Here is a 20154-nt window from a genome sequence, read left to right on the forward strand (position 1 = left end):
GACTTTTTAGGAGGACCTTAATTTGAAGTGCTACTGCCCTTCAGGAGTGAAGGAGCCCCCTGGGTTTGTCAGGCTGGCGACCCCTGACCTCTGAAACATGATGGCAAAACAGAAAGTCTGACTGATTGACAGGTTGGTGATGGCGGCAGGCGGAGGCAGGCGGAGGTACCCGAGCATCAGGATGGAGGAGCAGAGATGCTGCTCTCTGGTCGACGGATGGACGGATGGATGAGGGGGAGCAGTTCGTACAGTGACGGGGGGAGGGGCGACCACAGAAAGACAGGAAGTCATCAGATCGGTGCTCGGGTCATTGTGTGTGTGTGCGTGGGGGGGTCTATAGCGCTCGCGGCCTCTTGGGGGTGATCTGTTTACTGGCTTGTTCCTCCTCTTGCAGTGCCGAGCGGAAGGACTTGACTTTATCTGGAAGGGAGGCAGATTTTTAATCCGGGGAGGCGACACTCCTCCCCCAGTCCCGCATCCACGAGGCGGGGCTTTACCTCTGAGCTCGGTGAGGATGTCGATCTTCTGATCCAGGATCTGCTCCAGCTGGGTGGCATAGGACTCCACGTCGTAGTCCACCTCCTCCGTCATCTCCAGCAGCACCTTCTCATCCTCCAGCCAGCGGATCGATTCCTGCAATTGCAAGATTCACAGTTCTCATCGGCGGCCTGGAAAATCGTCTCTATCTCATTTTTGAAACAGCTAAAGGCTAGGAAGAAGGCGATCAGCTGTAATGTTTTCAGCAGTTTCGTTTTTTTAATAAGAGAATACGAACACATCGCCATCTTTAGACCTTATCTGAAACCCGGGATCAGACATCCCACACCTCAAAACGATTGACCAATCAGGGAAAGCCAGGAAGTGACTGTTTCAGCCACCCCTGTTCCTGTTTGTAGTCTTTATTTTTGGCAAACTGTTCCCTTGGGAGTTTCAGTAGTACTCACTACTCAGTAGTGAATACTAGTGTGATGCTACAATAAATAAACAGTTGTGACGACTGTTTATTTATTGTAACATCACACTGAATTGGATGCATCTGGTTGTGTGACTTCCCTGCTGCCAACAGCATCTGCACTTTGAGGCTCATTTATGCTCAGGTTATGTATGTGAACACATGCGCCCATTTCAAAGGTTGTCGAACGTCACCGCTTACATTTTACCCTTGCGTGTTTTACGTTCCCACGGTTTGTTAAGCTACGCATGGACACATAGCAACGGTGGAGGAACTGCTGGTAATGTACACTAAGAGAGACCGACATAAACAGGCAGTGCAGAAGATGGCGGCGGTCTGTGCAGCTATTCAACACATTGCGACATTCTTCTCCCTGGTTATTCCGATACTACATTGTTCTCTTTTCTTCTTCCTTTTACTGGTCGCACTCAAGTATACTGCACTTCTGATGGCACTGCTCCATTTGGCTACGCATTTGTCAGTTTCCCAAGAAGGTACAGAATGACACGGGAAACTTCCGCAGAGGATGGACAAAAGGCTCTCTCCATAGACGGGTTTAACATTTAGCGTTAATGAGACTTTAAGGTCAAGGGGCCGTCAAAATGGTTGCTCTGTCCAGTCGAGGGCGGAAAAATGGATATTAAGAGTGAGCGGTTAGAGACCTTGTACTGAGTGAGTACCTGGAAAACGGCCCGGTGGTCCTCCAGGACCTGCTCCTCCATTTCCACCAGCTGGGACACGGCTTCATGGAAAGTGAAGAGTTGCGGGGAAACCTCTTCCTCCTGAACACATCACATACTTTGTTACACATCCAGGCTCCGACGTGGTTCTCGACTTAAAGAAGCTACGTGATATGGAAAGATCGTGCATGAAAACGAGCAAGAAAAAACAAAAACAAAAAAAAACCAGCTTCTTATCAGTAGAATCACATTGAAATGAATGAAATGATACCTTAATTTCACAAAAACCCTGCACATCAGCGGTAGAATCGGGATGAAATTAACACTCACGTTCTGCTCACAGAGCAGCTTCAGGTCGTCCCTCTGCGGGGAGCTTCCGACCCCCCACTGCGCCTCCAGCACCTCCAGCTGGGTGATGTGTCCTCCCTGACGGCTGTCCATGGCGGCCACCGGGTCCGCCGCCAGCTCCTTCACCCTGGCGACACAGCGGACGACCGTTAGTGGGACAGCTGACGTGCGTAACCGTGACGACAACGGCGACGTGAGGACATGGGATCGGTGAGGAGGAACGATGTTTGGACGCCGGGGGGGTTAGAAATGTGACGGCACAGCGAATCGACCTTCAGATTGAGGGCGGAGCGGCGACATGTCTCAGTTTAACCGATGGAAGTGACTGATTGACCAAAATATTAGCAAATAAAGCAAGTAAAAATACAAGAAACACACCTGAAAACTAGTTGTAGTAAGATTGTTTATCCAAATGTCCCAGAAATTTACCCATAAATTATCTTAAGGTTTTGTAAGAAAATATGACAAATATTCAAAAGGACCGGGGAAACAAAGTTTATGGACTTTGTAACTTCATTTGAATTAAAATTGATCCTTATTCAAATGTTTTTGTTATTCATTAAATCTATTTGTATTTGATTTCTTGCTATTTATTTATTTTGAAGCAAGATGCAGGGACTTTCTTATGATTATCAAAATAAAAGTGAACTGACTGAGCAAAAAAAAAAAAAAATTACATTTATATATTTTAATACTAATAAATAACTGAAACGGTTTGTGTGAATTTTCAGCCAAATTCTTGCATCATCCTCCAGTTCATTTGCAGTTTTTCTAACATGACTGACTTTAATCAGAAGGCTTAAAACAGAAACATCCTCAGTTGAAGTCTTTCCGGTGGGACTTATCAACATTTAACCAGCCTTTTAACGCAAGAGTAGAATCTAAAATGAGCTTTTTATGGCTCTAAGTGATGCCACAAGCATCAAGTGCGAGGGCCGGTGAAGTGTTCATACTCGTAAGTCGGAGAGAGTTCAGAGCGTCCGACTCCACTCTGGGAGAAGGGAATGTCTGACGGGCTGATTCCAAACTCCTTTACTCTGGAAATATGAGAGAAAACACACACACACACACCAAAAAAATTAAATGTTGTTAAAATTAAGTCAGAAGCATTATCTCGATTTCTATCTTATCCATCCTATTGTGTATTTATATATCCATCTAATTTTGTGTATATTCAGACACACACACACACACCAAAAAAATTAAATGTTAAAAGTAAGTCAGAAGCATTATCTGTAGATTTCTATCTTCTATTGTGTATTGATATATCCATCTAATTCTGTGTATATTTACACACACGCACACACAGACACACACACACAAACCAAAAAAAGTAAATGTTGTTAAAATTAAGTCAGACGCATTATCTGAGATTTCTATCTTATCCATCCTATTGTGTATTTATATATTCATCTAAATTTGTGTATATTTAGACACACACACACATATTTTATTTCTACACTGATACCACTGTTATCTCTCGGTTAAGCTATATGTTGGGATGTGTGATTGTACCTGGCTCCTATTACCAGTTAATTTCAATCTCGGATTAATGATGTCAGGTTATCTATGAGGCAGGGGAGTTGGTGGGCAAAGTTAACCTGAGTTATGGGTACATGTGCCGTTGCAGGTGTAACTGCTTTTCACCTTCGAGAAGAACCCGAGCGTGCTTTTACTCTGAAGAGCCCCACCTGTTGGCGTATCGCAGTGTGTTGAGGGTGTTTTCGCAGGAAGCCATTCCTGGAGAGATGGTTGCAATCTGCGGAGAGAATAAGGTCACGGCGTGTCTCCGACTGGACGGGGACGTGAGCACGGGGAGGCGGCGGGCCTTCTTACCATGCAGGTTCTGGAGTTTTCTCCGATGAAGGAGTCCCTCAGCACCTGGGTCAGCTTACTGGCCCGGAACGGAGTGTGCGGCTTGTTTCGACCGAGAGCTCGAATACACTCCTGCGGGATGACAGCGACCTTCATCGTCAAAACGAACGCGAGGGTCATTTTTTCAAATCGATTTGATTTCAAAATTTGTCATCGAGCTGGTTTTGCTCATTTATTTATTCATTTTACCAAAAACCAAGTTAGCCAGAGAGTTAATTTCTTTCCGATATGTGAAAGGAATGCCCCGCAGCTCTGCGCCCGGACCTTGAGTGCCAGCAGGCTCTTGTTGATTTCGGCTCCCTCCAGACGGGTCTGCCGGTCGGCGCTGGATGTGTCGGCTCCCCGCTCGTTTCCCGCCAGGTCGATGAGAGAGAACTTTCCGTGCATCTTGCCCCGGCGGCGCAGGATGATCTGGAACACGGCGTGGCTTCGAGAGGAGTGGGCGTTCGCTGAGGTCTGACCAGACGTCCTGAGGAAACACGAAAGCGACTTCTTAAGAAAGCTGCTGATATTTGTGGAGAATTAACTGCTAATGTTGCACTGTGGCCAATTTTCAAATCTGGCCATTAAACATGCATGAACAATTTGTCTGAAATGTACAATTTAAAGAAAAAAATTAAACATATATCGGTAATTTTTTGCTTAAATTAAATATATTTATCTCGTCACTTTAATCTCGACATTAATTCAATTAATTGGGTGGATTGTATTGTTGTTTGTATGTTTGTATTCATATGTTTGTATGTAATGTAATTATTAATAATAATAATAATAATTAATAATGTAATTCATCATCCATCCTTTTCGAATAATAATAACTTTATAATAAATTCCACATAAAAATAGGGACCCAGACATGTTGTTCCAGAATCTTTTGATCAACTGAAACCTGAGAAAAGAAACCCACATTTTTGTCTGAAAGACATCAAAAAGTGATGTATGTATATGTATATTAAATATTAATAGAAAATCACTCAATATATCAATCAATAGAATCTCAAAGGCAGCCACAGTTCTTAATAGCAAATAAGAAAAATCTCCATGGAATCAAATTTCAAACTGCGGCAGATTTAGGATTCACGCCTTCAGAAAAAGTAACGATAAAATGCTACTCATATTTTGGCTTCTTATTGATTATTAATCACTTTTTTTCCATTTCTGTCACAGAAGGAAAAAAAAAAAAAAGCTTATTTGTGTCGAGCATCATCTTCCTCCACGATCCTGTGTCTCGTACCTGCAGCTGTTTCCCACTTCGATGAGCTTCAGAACGTCCTCGGTGCACTTGACCTCGCGCTCCTGCAGCCCGACCACCTGCACCTGCTGCTTCCCGTCCTCCAGCACGCGCAGCTTGGCTTTACGGTTCAGCAAGTCGAACACCTTTTGACACCGGCGTTCTCATCAGTTTCCGATTTTAAACTCTACGGCAAAACAGCGGTCTGGCATGGAGGCGAACACGGTCTATATTTGAAACTAAATTATTTGTTGTTTATGTTGATGGCAACTTCATGAAGGTAATCAGAGAAATGACTATCTAGAAATAAAAATGAATAGCGATAACAACAGTACATGCTGGAAATTGGGGTGAAAGTTAAAAAGAAATCTGCAAATTCTGAAAGTTGTTTTTTTTTTTACAACAGAAAAACATTAAGTCAAAGTGCTCGGGATGTTTGAAGAGATGAAACCGGAGGTTCTGGGTTGGAATTCCATCATTAAGCCATGATTTCAATCTATCACCGCTGCCTATTTGTGGAGTAGTCAATAATGTTGGTGACGTTATGGTCGGTCGGTTACCTTCCCGCTGTAAATCTCAAAAAACGTGGCAAAGACTTGGAGATCCAGCTTCTTGTAGTTTGGCTTCTTTAGCATCAGAAAGACGTCTCTGGCTGCATGGGGAGGAGGAGGGGGGTGGGAACAGAGTCAGACGGCGGCGACGGCAGGCAGCGGGAGCGGGCGGGAGGGATTTCATTTACCAGACAGTGCATAGATCCCTTTAGAGCAGTCCTGGTTCTTCCCTGAGAAGTCACCTCCCATCGTCTGGGAGGAGAAACACGGAAGTTAGAACGCGGAAGCGCGACGGGAGGCTCCGCCGGGTTAAAGCAGGCACACTCACGTGCGTTTTCCCACTTCCTGTTTGTCCGTAGGCGAAGCAGGTGGCCATCCCTCTCTCGAATATGGTCTCCACCAGCGGCTGGGCGGTGAACCTGCGGCGGCAGAAACGGCGCGTCGATCGGCGGCGCTCTCCAACGGCTTGTTGCGTCCAAAAGTGGAAAGAGCGACGCACCTGTAAACCATCTCGTTGGTGGAGTTCTCGTCGAAGGCGTAGTCGAATCGGAAGGTCTGGTTCTCCAGGTACCGGGTCAAGTCCACCTTCTGTTTGGGCTCGTGGACCATCACTACGTCTTTACTGGGGATGGTGATCACATCCAAGTCCTTCACCGACAATTCTGACAAGGAGCGGGGAAAATGTTTGAAAACACCGACTGGCCGGTGGCTGAAACAGACAGACGTGTCAGGTGGAAATACAAATGTCGGACAGGATCTCACGTGAGCTGAGCAGAGGAGGAAAATCTTGAACTTGTGTGTAAACGCTTGTGTGTGTGTTATACCTTTCTTATTGAGAGGACGAGCTCGGACGCAAACACATATCCTGTGCTCTTCGATCTGAAACAAAAGACCAGTGATTGTGATTATTTTTCCCCCTCAAGTCTTGTGACTTTAGCTAATGAGGATGAAGAGGGACTCTCTAAAAAAAAACATCCTCTGTGAGCTCATGTGACCATCGAAAAAGTCACAAACGCGGATCGATCTCATGTTTCTGATTATCCTAACGGTTTTGAAGCTGTGTATTGATTCTAATGGCGGATATGATTGTGTCACAGATCTGGGAGCTGCATGCCTGTTAATCTTTACTGCCAACAAGGCCAAAACACAATTTGGCTGTTTCTTTTTTTTACTTTGATAAAAATACCAGCAAAGGGTAAAACCAGACTAAAGGATAGACGTCACTAGTGACAGAGGAAGAGTTCACGTGTTCTAAAACGTCTTGAAAAAAGCCAAACCGAACGAGCGCCACGTCTGCGTTAAGGCATCTGATGCGGCTCCTGGCATTGCGGGCGCCGAAAATGCACAGTCAGCGCTACGGCAGACGCACCAGGTCATTAGTGGTGAGGGGCCTGTAGTCCAGGCTGGCTCGGAAGTCTCTGATCATACACATGATTTCATAGTTTGGCAGGTTGACGTCCACCTCCTGCAATCACAAACACACAACCGGCGCATCAGTGTGCGTTTATTACTGTCAGGGCTTTTTTGTGTTTGTTTGGCTGTTTGTGTGTCTCTCTCATGGATGCGTATATACACAATTCCAATAAAATGGAAGCCCCCTTGAACCTTTCAGCTTTTTATAGATTAAATCCAGTCAACATAATGTAGCTATTTGGCAAGAATTTGCAAAAAAACATTTTTCATTAAAAAAAAATTTGATTAATTAAAATTATGAGGTACAAATGATTGCATAAGTATTCACTCGCTTCACGACCTTTTCTAGTAGATGCACCTCTGGCTGCGTTCACAGCACGGAGTGTGTGTGGTTCTGTCTAACTCAGACTGGCACTACAATATATTTTCAATTCTTTTCAGCTCTTCAAGTCCAGCCACAAATTTGCAAATGGATTGAGATCTGGGCTTTGACTCCGGAACATAGACCATCATCTTTGAGACACTTCTATGTAGCGCTTGCTAATAAATAAATCTTCTCCCAAGTCTTACTTCTCTTGCAGATTGTATCCAATTCTCACCCCGGGGCTTTTGGCTATATTTTACTACAATCACTTCCCTACTCGACATTTAAATGCGTTCCAGGACGTTCTGCTGAGAAGCATCCCTGGAGTATGACGCGGTCAACTGTTGAGCTTCACTTGACGATCGATGTCAAGTCGCATGTCCGAAAAAAAGGCTAAATTTTGTCTCAGACACGTGTCCCACGTGCCTTTGAGCAAATTCCCTGCATGTAAAGTCACTCAGTTTGTAAGGATTTAACTGAACGTGCTTGGATGCTTTGTAAGTTGGAACTCTTCTTGATCTCCACCACGTTTCAATTATATTTTCTCTGAATTGCTCCAAGTGATTCTTTCGTTTTCATGTCGCAGTTGGATCAGGAATACTGATGACCCAGCGGCTAACCCTCCCACACACAGGTGTTTTTACTTCTTCAATAACTCGACACATCGGCTGCGTTTTAGAAAATCTCCATTTCACTTATTCCAACCCCACCGGACCTCTATTGAATTACTTTATGCAAACGCTAATTTTACATTATATATTTACCAAAAAATGACATTTATGAAAAAAAAAATCTGCTTTTACATTGAAAGGAAACAAGCTTTTTTTCTTGGTAAATTATTGTGATATTGACTGCGATTACATTTCTAAAAGCGACAAAACGTCCAATGATTGAATATTTACGTTGACTGTGTGTCTCTGCGTGTTTGTGTTAATGCTTTTGTATCTGTATGTTTGTCTTCGTATGTGTGTGTGTCTGTGTTTGCATGAGTCCCCCTCACTTGAGCTCTCTTCTCCCTGAGTTCCTGCTGCTGAAGTCGTCTTTTCTCGCGCTTTTCCTGCAGCTTCTCCACTTCCTTCACACAGTTGGATTTCCTACGTGCTAGAAAAAATAAAAAATAAATAAATTTTAAAAAAAAAATCAATATTTTCAAGGTTGTCATTTCAAAGCTCTGTATCTTTAGGTTAACGCCTTTGCAACAAAAACCACATTTTCCTTTTAGGGATCAACAGACATTGATTTTATCTAAAAGGTTACTGACAGGTTAGAGGACAAGTCCTGTGTCCTTAAATGTCAAAGAAAAGTAGAATCTAGAGGGGGAACAACTTACTTGTTTAATAACTTTACCAGATTAATATTGCCACTTAATCTGTGTGATTAAGATATTATGAGAAAGAGAGATGTCATCACCATATTTCATGTTATTATTCATAAAAAAATGATTAAAAGGTCTCAACTCTTCCGCCCAATTAGGCGCTGAACACAAAAGAAGAGATTCACAAATCACACATTTATGTGAAACAAGACAATCAATCAGGCAATTGTTTTTTTTACTTATTTTTGCACGCTTATGGGCTTGACATTTGGAGAACATGTTACATGACCCACCAAGTTATTGAGACTCCGACCATGATTAATAATCTTGCTCCAAGATTTGCTGAAACGTGTATTAAATGTAAAACAGAAACAAAATGTTAACATTTATGACATATTGGGCTTGGAGTGCTAGGCTGTTTTAGTTTGGGTTGTTAGAAAAAAAAAAAAAAACGCCAAAACAAAACCACTGACTTGCTGCAAGTTCCTCAGCATCAATATTTTTCTTTTAAAATTCAAATTTTGCATTCCACTGTATAAAAAGTGTGTAAAATCTTTGAAATGCTGTTAAGGAGCGCAGCGAACGCTTTTTCAGTGTAATGTGGCAGAAAACAAGGGTAGCAGTCAGAGGCGGCAGCGGCGGCGGCGGCGGCGCGGGGGAGGGCGGACAGAGCCAGTGAGCATCAGAAAGGGCCTTTGACGGCACGGCTTCAGCTGCGAGACGAGGTGACATCACTGATACGGGACGAGACGGCGCCGGGAGGGAAGAACCCTCAGGGAGGCTGATACCATTCTGCTGCTGGATCAGGGCCTGGCTGAGCGCGGGCTGGGCAGGGATGGCAGGGGGAGGAGGCTCCGCGACCTGGCTGTGCTGGCTGGGCCGGGCCCTGGTGGTTCCCACTGCTGCAGCTGAGGAGGACACACCATAATAATCAGTCGCTCGTGCAGATTGAGGGATCATTATCGGAAATAACCGACATTTCACTTGTGCCTGTGTGGTATCAAAAGGTACATTTGGTAAGAAGAGAGAAGAAGCTGATTGCTGCAGACCTGAGGACAGCAGTTTCAGGGCCGGTTGCAATACTGGGAACAGTGATTTAATTTGTCTCAAAAAATGAGTTATACTATCAAGATTATACAAATACAGCTCTGGGAAAGAACTCAGTTTTTAGTAAACATCATGATTTGAGTTGTTTGTATTAAAGAACCATTTATATATCCATTCATGTATTATAAAAAAAAAGTTATTATAATGTAATATTGGACAGAACATGAAAATATGTAAGTGAAGCCAAAACAAAAGTGTTTCCATTTCAGCTTTTATTCAATCTCCTGATTTGGATATAAACGCCACTTCCAGCAGCAATCGGTATTAACAGTGGAGTATAGATGGCTGGTGCCGCGAGTGTGGACTGCAGGACCTGGATGTTTACTCCCGGTGTTACGTTCGGCCTTTTGTTATTCTTACAGGTTGTTCAGTCGTCCAATTGTTTACTGATTGGTTCAAAATGACAGGTTCTTTATATTAAACCAAGGTTCTAAAAATATTGAACAGAACTGGTTCAGGAACTACGATCAGCTGGCTAGGCAAAGAAAACGGACGCAAAATAGACTAATACAGCAGCGTATGCTTTAGCAACTGGGTTAGCTTGCGGTTGATAATTTGTTGCCATGGCAGCCGCCATGTTTCTCAGTCAGACACACCCCTCGCTCCAGCTGCGCGCTCAAATACAGTCACTGTATTTGACCCAAGTCTCCATACCAGCTAGACTCCCGCCTCCCCACCTATTGTCTGAATGATATCCAGGTAAACTCCACCTGTCATCAAGTGTGGATTCAACCGGCTGAGTGTGCGGTCGGCCCTGTAAAACGTACCTCTGTTTTCCCGCGGCGCATTCTCAGGCTTGGGTATTGCTGTGATTCGCCTGGTCTGGGAAAAATAACACAAACCAAACAGTGGTTCAAGAAAGCTCCCGCTGCTGCAAAGACTGGGGGAAGGAAGAGAGGAACATTTCTGAGTCAAAGATGATCAGTCAGCTGAAAAAAAAAAAAAAAGCAATTTAAAAGTTCACTCATGAGCAAATAAAAGCACTGGTAGTCATCCTCAATGCCCAGCCTCTTGCCCTGATCGGGAGCGAGCAAAAAAAAATAGTTAAAGTACAAATGAAATCCTGGATCCCTTGGGTTCCCATCGATACAAACATTGACCAAAGTGAAAAAAAAACTCTGGACACGGACAGCAATTCATGGTCAAACCATCCAATGTTTTCTCAGAATATTTAATAAAATGAAGTGCGAGCAGACCTTAGGTACTTTGCTGGCTTTGGCACCGCTGGAGGGAGGAAGAGGAGCCTCTGGGCTTTGAGGGATCTCCTCCTCGGGAGCAACGTCCGGATTCAGAGCGAAGATGCTCTCCAGGTCAATCTGAGGAGGAAGCGAGAGGGTTTTAATTCAGGTAATGATCTTTTCAACATAGATGTCCTTCGATCCCCAGAGACCAACTGCTGCACGAACAAAACAGCGGGAAAAGACGCAAAGTCTGAAAAGGATATATTACCTCTCAGACACAGACATGCGGCTCTCTCTTGGGAAGCTGAACAACAGTCATTTCTCCTCAAAGTCCTTGAAATTATTTCGATAATCGACTATTCTACTGTGATGTCCTATCAAAGAATTTGCTGCACTTTGCAACTTGAGACAGGCAACAGTAAATGTCAGCAACTCTGAGTGAAAGATATCACAGTTTGGGTTAAAAATGATTGCTGATGTTGCTACGAAAAACCACCACAAATGTCAAATACATCCAGAGAGATTGTGCAAAATAAGATTTTTCACCAGTTTCTGATGTTTTAAAAACAAATCGATAGATCAGTTAAAATAGACAAGATAGATTTATTAATGCGGAGTGAATTAATGTGAAAAGTTTAAAGTGGACCAACCTCTTTTCCTTTGGTGTCCCCATTCTCGATCCACTCCACGGTCACGCTCTCGTTGTCTTCATGCAGCGACGTGACCATGGCCTGGTGTATTCGACCTGCAGGACAGGAGCGCCACGTCAACAGAGAATAAACCCGCTCACGTTCCATGACAAAAATCACCTTACAGACCGATCATATTGGTGATTTTATCGGCCGCTATAACATGAAAACCATGCCGAAAGATATCTTCTATTTAAAAGATCTGATCACTTGGTTTTAACTGCAGCTGCACTACAATGATGACCGGATGTATAGATCCCGATGACAGCTGATGGTGATTATGGGTTTTTTTTGAGTTAACTAAGCAAAAAGAATGTCCACTTATTCCTTTTGTTAAAAGTGCAACAGCATATTAACAACCACCTGATTTTCACTTTTTTTTTTAAATAAAGGCAGTTCAGATATTCAACACTATGTAGTCTAGAAATTACATCCAAGCTTCGTATAAAGACTTCTTCAGTTCTTGAACTGAAGGAGCCTCTCGGATGAGGGCTGAAACACCTTCAAGTGAAGAAATTCAAGTCCAGATGCCAAGACGAGAAGATTTTGACAAGAATAACAATCAAGCATGGCTGAAATATATTCCTGCTCCTGGCTCCTTTAGACCAACAAGGTACAAGTCACTTTCCGACTGAAACACGGTTCAAATCAAAGTTTTAATGGCTCCAACTGTTTTCAGTGATGCGTCAAGCTGTCAGACTTCTGGTCACACCTGATATAACTACGTCACCCTACGAGATTAAAAAAAAAATCCTGAAATTGCCAGGGAGGTAATTTGGAATGTACCCCGTTTTAGCCAAAACATTTAGAATGAATATCCTGAAATGTTCCGATATATTTGGGAAAACAAACTGAAATTGGAACAAGTATGTTCCATTATCTGAATGGCTGAAACAAAAAGGAACTCAATAAAATTGGAAAATGGGTCATTTAAAAATAACAGTTACTTCAACTTTCACATTTAGTCGAATAAAAATCAAATGATAACAAATCACCTTGACATGTGCTCAGATAAATCTGAAGCTCAGCAAGATATGACAAAAAAATGCTGAGGAAAAGAAGAAATGAATAAAAGACTATATATTTCAAATCACCTAATCTACCCTGGCACCATCTTGGTAAACCTCTGACCCTACATCAACCAGGAAATAAAAAATATATACATATTCCCGTCAGCAGTGACAGTGATTTAAAGGGTGTGGCCACTCAAATGCAACACACTCCTGTCAATCATTGAGAGGTGCGTTCACTGCCCATTCATCCCCGAAGAAGTGGCTAATTTCAAATTCACACCGTTACTCAGCAAGAATTAGCGGAAAAAAGGCCCCAAAATTAGACAAAATAGCTGAAGAGTGAGAATAGAAGGGGTTACAAGAGGAGGGAGGCCGCTTTCAACCCTCGGCGGTGATTTTCCAGGCCACAGCTGGCTGATGCAGCGGTGCCGGTCGTCTCCACCGCATCTGAACCGGAGGCCCGCGATGGACCCGGGGGTGGGTGTCGGTGGGTGTCGGTGGGTGTCCCCCCCCCACCCCCTCCTTTTTTTTTCTTCCCCTCTCATTAATTCATTAAAAGCTGGACAGGTGGGCGGACCGACCCGCCGGCTCGTCCAGCCGGCACCCGGGGACAAAAACGGCCGGTAAAACGGGAGTATCCGTTTTTCGTTAACGGTTGAGACGCGGCGAGGGAGGGAAGGAAGGCGCCTCGGGTTAGGAGGATGTAGCCGCTTGCTAGCTCGCGTTGCTCGGTAACGTTAGCCCCATCACCCGGGAGTCTGCCGTACGGAGAGAGTGAAGGGAGAGGCGGAGGCTGGAAAGCGGGGTGCTAGGCTACCTACCGTCGCTCCGTTTTATTTCCACGTAAATCCCAACGAAGATTTTGCCGAAAACCGACGCCATTGTCCCCCCTTTGCGCGCCTGTGTGTGTGTTTTAAGTGTAAATTTGGCGAGCCGGGCGCGTGCGCGTATGTGCACGTGTGAGCCAAGTTGTGGAGCTGCAGCAGAAACTGAGGTCACCCGCTGACGGGAGGGGGTCGCTACTGCGCATGTGCGGGCGGAGCCCCTTGGCAATGTCATCGGTGCTGAGCCGTTGTTACTTTTTGTTTTTATTCAATCACGGATGGCTGTTTGCAGACATTTTTTCAGATGATGGGGGATTTTTTTCCCGCAATATTTAAATGTATTTGTTTAGTCATCTGGGAAAATAGTTTAGAATCCTCCAATGCATAATATTTTATATTAATTATTTCTTCATTCATTATTTCTTCTAGGCATAGTCTTTCCTTATCCAATATTTTTCTGTCTTTTTGCCTAACTACTTTGAAGTGATTTCAATCAAATTTCAATTTCAAGCATTTTTACTTTTGCATACCATACTGGTATTCATATGAAACTGATAAAACAAAAGATTCCTTCTTTTGGCTTGTGATAAATTCAACTGTAGTGTAGATTTTAAGCAGAAAACCCATTACAATAACTGAAACTTAAGTAGTTTGATCATTTTTGTTCATTTCTGATGTATTTGTTAGTATCCTTTGCCTAATTTTGAGATCATTCCCAATTTACTTTAAAATAACTAAATATGGGCTTTTGGCCTTTTTTCCTTTGTTGGCAAATCCGTACTTATACATTAGTTCTCGGTCAGAACTTAAGATTCTTCTTGCCTTTTTGTATAACTTTGGAGTCGGTTCTTAAGAACAACTTTAAGATAAATTATTGTTCAGTTTAAGGTGCATTCAAGACCGTTCTCGACAGCCAGAAGCCCCCAAAGTAATTCATTTAAATTTTTACAGAGATTTTACTGTCAGCGTTTCTATTAAAATAGCAAAATAGCAAGTAATATTCTTAGACACACATACAACTCAAAGTTTAATCTGATTGCAGAACATATCAGATCGCATTACATTTTAGAAAATACTGAATCATGACACCACATTCAGGTGATGAATATGACAGCTTATATGGACGTAAAAGGCAAAGACATTCAGTAGGAAGGATCTTTTTTCAATCTCGAGGGGAAATTTCCAACAACTATATCAGGATGTTGCTCTTCCTTTAACACCATCTTTGTACTTAAGACCTTAAAACACTTGATAGCCTTAACCTTGACAATTTATATTTCATTGTATTTCTTATTCTCCCTCCTTCCTACTATTATCTATTACTGTTATGTTTTTGCTTGAAACTCTGGCACAACAATTTCCTTCGGAATAAATAAAGTTGTTCTCATCATTCTCATCTCATCTCATCTCATCTCATCTCATCTCATCTCATCTCATCAACCCAATCACGCTTGTCTGCTTTCGCTGGGTCTGTAAGGTCACCTCTGTAGTTGGATTAAGACTAAGAAACCACATCTTTTATTACACCATTCTCCAACCTGGCATCCTCCCAGGCTGGGTTCTCACTTGTCACTCACAACTACCCTCCCTTTCGATACACAAACCACATTTACAAGTTTGCAGAGCAAGGCGCCAACAGCAAGGCAGACTGCTGAAAGACAGTCTGGTGTCTGGAAAATGACTCGCTCCTTGACCCCCCAACAAAACAAAAGCATCGGTCACTGACTTCAGGAAATCCACGGACACAACAAATATCCCATTGATGACCAAGAGAGTTGTCAAATACTCTGGCGTTCATTTATCAGAATACCTGATATGGGGAGTGGACACCAAGCAACTGTTGAAGAAGGCCAAACAAACTCTTCTCCCTGCAAAGTTCTGGGCTCCCTTAGAATTCATTCACTCATCAGCTCTTTTTTTGACACCCTTCCCTTTGGCAGGCTATGAGTCACGAGGGCCCGGACAGAAAGGCTGAAAAACAGCTTCCTTCCCAGGGCTGTGAGAGCGCTGCTGAATGCATCAGCTGAACCTTGAACATCCATGCATGAGCAACACTGCCGCACCGTATCTTGAATAGACCTTTGGTTACTTATACCCTTTTTTTCTATCCGAGGCAGAAGCTACCTCATAGTTATACAGCCGTGAAAAGGAGTGCTTTCATTAGACATTTCTTCTGACTGAAAATGTGCAGTCAAAAGACAAATTGAATCGAGAGTCGGGGATATATAGACTGTCGCTTCCTGTGTGGCCACTAAATGGCAGCAGAGGCATGTTATTGTGGCTCCATTCCACCGTTTCACCTTCTGAAACTCATTTATTGTCGTTGAAATCTTCATGCCGTGAAAACTTGACTTGAATATCTGCACTGAAGAAGCCTCTCGGATGAGTTAGGCAACATCTTTAAGTGAAAGTCGAGTTCACGTCCAGTTGCCAGGACAAGAAGATTTTGACAAAAATTCACCCTGACCTGGATGACTGAGAACCTCCACAGTCATTTATTGTCATTTATTGAAGAAGGCAATAGTTTATCCATCATTTTAAGGTTACAAGAATACCCTATTAGAGGAGATACTTTTTAAAATCACTATAATCACAAGGATTTCTGTTTTTTTAACTTCTTGATGACCTGTAGTTTTTTTTTAAATCATTTGATACTTTGATCAGGGATATTTCACATCATTTTCAGGATGTTCCCAACTAATTACTATTTGTTGTCTTTAAAAGCGACAAAGTTATTCTACCATGAAAACAAGTTTTCAATCCAAAAAAAAGAACAGACATTTATTCAATTAATCCGGAATTACTAGACAAAAATGTGGGTCACTCATTCTTTACTCCCATTTTTACTGTAACCTGACAAGCCCTAGACGCGCACGAGCACACACACACACACACACACACACACACACACACACACACACACACACACACACACACACACACACACACACACACGCAGGCACACATTACCCATCAGCCCATCTGCTCCCCGAGGCATCACCCATCACTGTCTTTCACAGGTTTTGCCTCCTGTCAGACTTCAGCGCCTCATTTTCTGCAGGATTAAAAGACTCAACAAACAAAAAACTACGCTCCTCATTTCTGAAAAACCAACAGTCATTACGATGCGATAAAAAATGACCTCATATTTCAAAGCGGTATTTGATGTCTCAAATAGTGACGCCGTCTGTTGGCAGATGCTGAATAAACTGTAAAACCCCGGAGTTGGGATGCAACCTGTCTCGTGTCTGTGAATCTTTCGCATTATTTTACATACCAATATTCTACTGCATTACAGTCATGGATAATTCATGATGTGCACAGACAGGCAGCATATGAAAATACATCCTTTTGATGGAGGTTGGGGGCTGGAATTCCCTTCTTTTCATTTCCATTTTACTTTGTAAAATAAACAAAAAATAGAGGGCTTTACTGGTGTGGATTTATGGTGATGTTTAGATACTTTTTTTTCAAATTAGCTATATAATGGCTCGGCGTCACGGTGCTTTGGCCTCACGGCATGAAGGACTCTAGTTTGATTCTGACAAGAGGACCTTTCTGTGTGGAGTTTGCATGTTCTCTGCGTGTCTCCTCCCACAGTCCAAAAATATTGCACCAGGTTAATTGGAAAAACTTTGGAAAATCACCCTGAATGAGTGAGTGAGTAATTTTTTGCGGCCTTGTGATTGACTGGCAACGCGTCCAGGGTGTACCCCACCTCTCCCAATGACAGCTGGGATAGGATCCAGCATCCCCGCGACCCTGAGTGCAGGATAAGCAGCAGAAGATGGGCGGATATCATGGTTGATATTCTTGCAGTTGTGTATTTTACCGCCTTCTACCAGCAGGCGGTGCATTTATTCTTTAAATAATCAGCCTTAAAGTGAAGTTTAGTCAACAAAAAAAAAATGTTTTTCAGGGTCAACTGATGTAATTGAACAAATCTCTTTCAGTCATTTCATATTTCCCTGTTTTTAGTAAAAAAAAAATCATTATAATCAAAAGTCAAAAAATGTTTCAATAACTGAAGGTAACGGACCAAATTTTCTTGCAAATTTTTGACTTTGGCAAATTTTGGAGTCATCTCGTTTCATCTCTTCATTGCGCTATCTCTATATTATAGCAGGGGAAGGCCACCATTATATTTCACTGAATTAAAAAAAAAAAAAGTATCACGATTAAAACAGTTCTCACACCAGAATGAACCACGTCGTGTATTTCACCTCATCACCAGCAAAAGGCGCTGCAGCAGCTGCTTGGATCTCCTACCTAAAGCTCCTCCTGCGGGCAGTTTGATTGCATTAAATGCACAAACTGGAAGTCATGTGACCTTGTGATGTCAACAATTACACCTCCTTGCGATGCTGACGGTCCAACCTGGAGAAGAAATGAAGGTTCTGCAGGAGAACAATTGAGCTTCCATCAATTTTCCTGATTTAAAAATCGTGGATGTGAAATCAGCCGAGCGGCTTCGGAGCGTTAATGGTTTCTGGCAACGACGGGGACCCTTAGTCCTGCTCACTGGAGCTGCAACGTTGCCCCCCGAGGGGGGGCTTCACCGGCAGTCAGATATACCCCCTCACCCCTGCCCCCTCTGCTCACGTTGCTTAATCAAAGGAAGTATGTCTTGGAGGTCTTTTGTGTCCCTAGACAGGTTCCTCTTGATACAAAGTTTGTAAATGGTTTGTCTGGCAAAAAAAAATACAATAAAGTCCCTGTTGGATCCTGAGCAATCGCTTCAAAAGGTGCAAGAAATTAACCAAAACAATATAGGAAAAAAAGTTGGAATTATCAACCCTCAAAACAAAAAAAAAAAAAAAAAGAGAATGACAGAAACAGCGTCTAAAGATAAAGAAAAAAAATTTTAAAAAAAAATCAAACATTTGTGTGTGCGTGTGTGTGTGTGTGTGGGGGGGGGGGGGGTCACAGATGTAGTCAGAGGCTGTGGGTGTTCGGTGCTTGAGATCTTTAATTGGAAGAGGATAGGGCGGGAGGGGGTTGCTGCAGTGCTTCAGGGACGGGTCTTCTTCTCCCGAGACGGGATGGTGCATGACTTTCAAGCGGGACCATGTGGAGCGACTCCCCTCCTCCAACCAACCAATCTTTAGTCTATGTGTGTTTTTGTTGGCGGCCATGTTTGCTCATTATGTTTTCATGGGCTGCTTCCAGTCGGACTCTGTCGGCTCCTCGGAGACACACGTGTGCGTACGCGTGTGTGTGTGTCTGTGTGTATTTTTGTCACGTCTGTTGACACGAATTGATGGGACTCACATCAGAACCAGAACCCCCGGTCCCAGCAGATAATCTGAGATGATGGGATTCCACGGCGGGTCCCAGGAAGGAGCCATGGTTGATAATAACACGAGATAAATAAATAAATTACGTCAAAAATAGCAACAAATAATTTAAATGACATTCTAACATGTCTGCTTTTTTTTAATTATTATTTATTTATTTATTTTTAACATTAATATTATAGATAAAGAACCAAAATAAAATCTCAGAAATTCAAAACTATTTGAAATATCAGTCAGGAACAATAAAAAAACAAATCTTAAAATTGGAACTCGAAAATGAACAGAAAAAAAAATGATAAGCCAAAAAAAATCGCTGAACAAAAAAGAAAAAAAAAATCAAAATGGGATTTTTAAATGAGAAGTCTCACAATATCTAATAATGTGAAGAGTCTGAAATTTCAACAAATTTAGCTGAAATCAGCAGGAAATCCATTCACGTTAAAAAAGACAAAAACACAAAATAAACAGCCACATCTTCAAAATGAGTTTAAAATCAGAAAGAGAAGAGAAAATACAAAAAACTTTGTCTGTAAATTACTTTTAAAACATGGTCAACTTAAGAAAGGTAGCCAGACATAAACTGAAGATTTACCGGATGACCAGAGCCGACCTACTTTTACCGTTTAGGTTTAAAAAAAAGATCCACGTGGTCAGAGAATTGTTACGCTCCTCTAACTCGCCTTCCTCTTCGAGGTTAATCAAAATCATCCCCTCCTGCTCATCCGACCTTCTCAAAGTGCTTCCTCCTCGTCTGTCCCGACAAAAAGAAAGACGGGGCCTTCTGTTTATTTTTTTAATGACAATCGGCAGGAATCCCAGTTTGCTCATCCTGCTTGTTTGAAAGGAGCAAAGAGAAATGAATAAGAGAATAATTAACCAACAAGGGATCAGACAGAACCCGAAAAGACGGGAGTTGGAGGCGCAATAGAAATGAACGAGTGGTTTCACGTAGACGATGGGGAAGGGGGATGGGGTTTGTGGTTCGGACGAAGGAAATTGTTCCTCGCGGAGGTGAGGCAAACAGGCTCATTGATTTCAGTTTACATGGAAAATTTACTGTTTTCAGTACCAAAAGGGGAAAAACACTAAAGCGGACGAGTGAAATGCAAACGTTAAGTCACCCGCGAGATTTGATTTTCAGATCTGTATCGAAAAGGTTTGAAGAATCTGTAAGAACTTACAGAAAAATTGACAAAAATATCAAAAAATTCATCCAGAGAAAAATTATAAGCGGTTGTGAATCTACAGCAATTTGATTGGGGGGAAAAAAAAGTCTAAATAACTAGCAGAAATTCACTTGAAATTGGAAAAATA

At 42.5% G+C, this 20154-nt stretch overlaps 1 protein-coding gene across 1 annotated transcript; it reads right to left on the minus strand.

Moving 5' to 3' along the window:
• Nucleotides 1-255: 255 nt before the first annotated feature.
• On the minus strand, nucleotides 256-13661 carry LOC147231277 (kinesin-like protein KIF2A). Its single transcript, XM_086152592.1, has 21 exons — nucleotides 13541-13661; nucleotides 11668-11762; nucleotides 11033-11152; nucleotides 10604-10658; nucleotides 9518-9637; nucleotides 8415-8515; nucleotides 7007-7102; nucleotides 6462-6516; nucleotides 6137-6299; nucleotides 5966-6056; nucleotides 5826-5889; nucleotides 5647-5738; nucleotides 5090-5232; nucleotides 4120-4324; nucleotides 3817-3927; nucleotides 3672-3739; nucleotides 2934-3017; nucleotides 1963-2107; nucleotides 1633-1734; nucleotides 498-633; nucleotides 256-420 (listed from the first exon to the last, which is right to left on the minus strand). Exons 1-21 carry the CDS (start codon nucleotides 13599-13601, stop codon nucleotides 335-337), a joined length of 2193 nt encoding a protein of 730 aa, XP_086008718.1. The 5' UTR covers nucleotides 13602-13661; the 3' UTR covers nucleotides 256-334.
• Nucleotides 13662-20154: the final 6493 nt, after the last annotated feature.

This window comes from Fistularia commersonii, chromosome 9 (assembly GCF_037954325.1).
Source record: "Fistularia commersonii isolate RoL2024-O1a breed Wild chromosome 9, RoL_Fcom_v1.0, whole genome shotgun sequence".
Classification (NCBI taxonomy): Eukaryota; Metazoa; Chordata; class Actinopteri; order Syngnathiformes; family Fistulariidae; genus Fistularia; species Fistularia commersonii.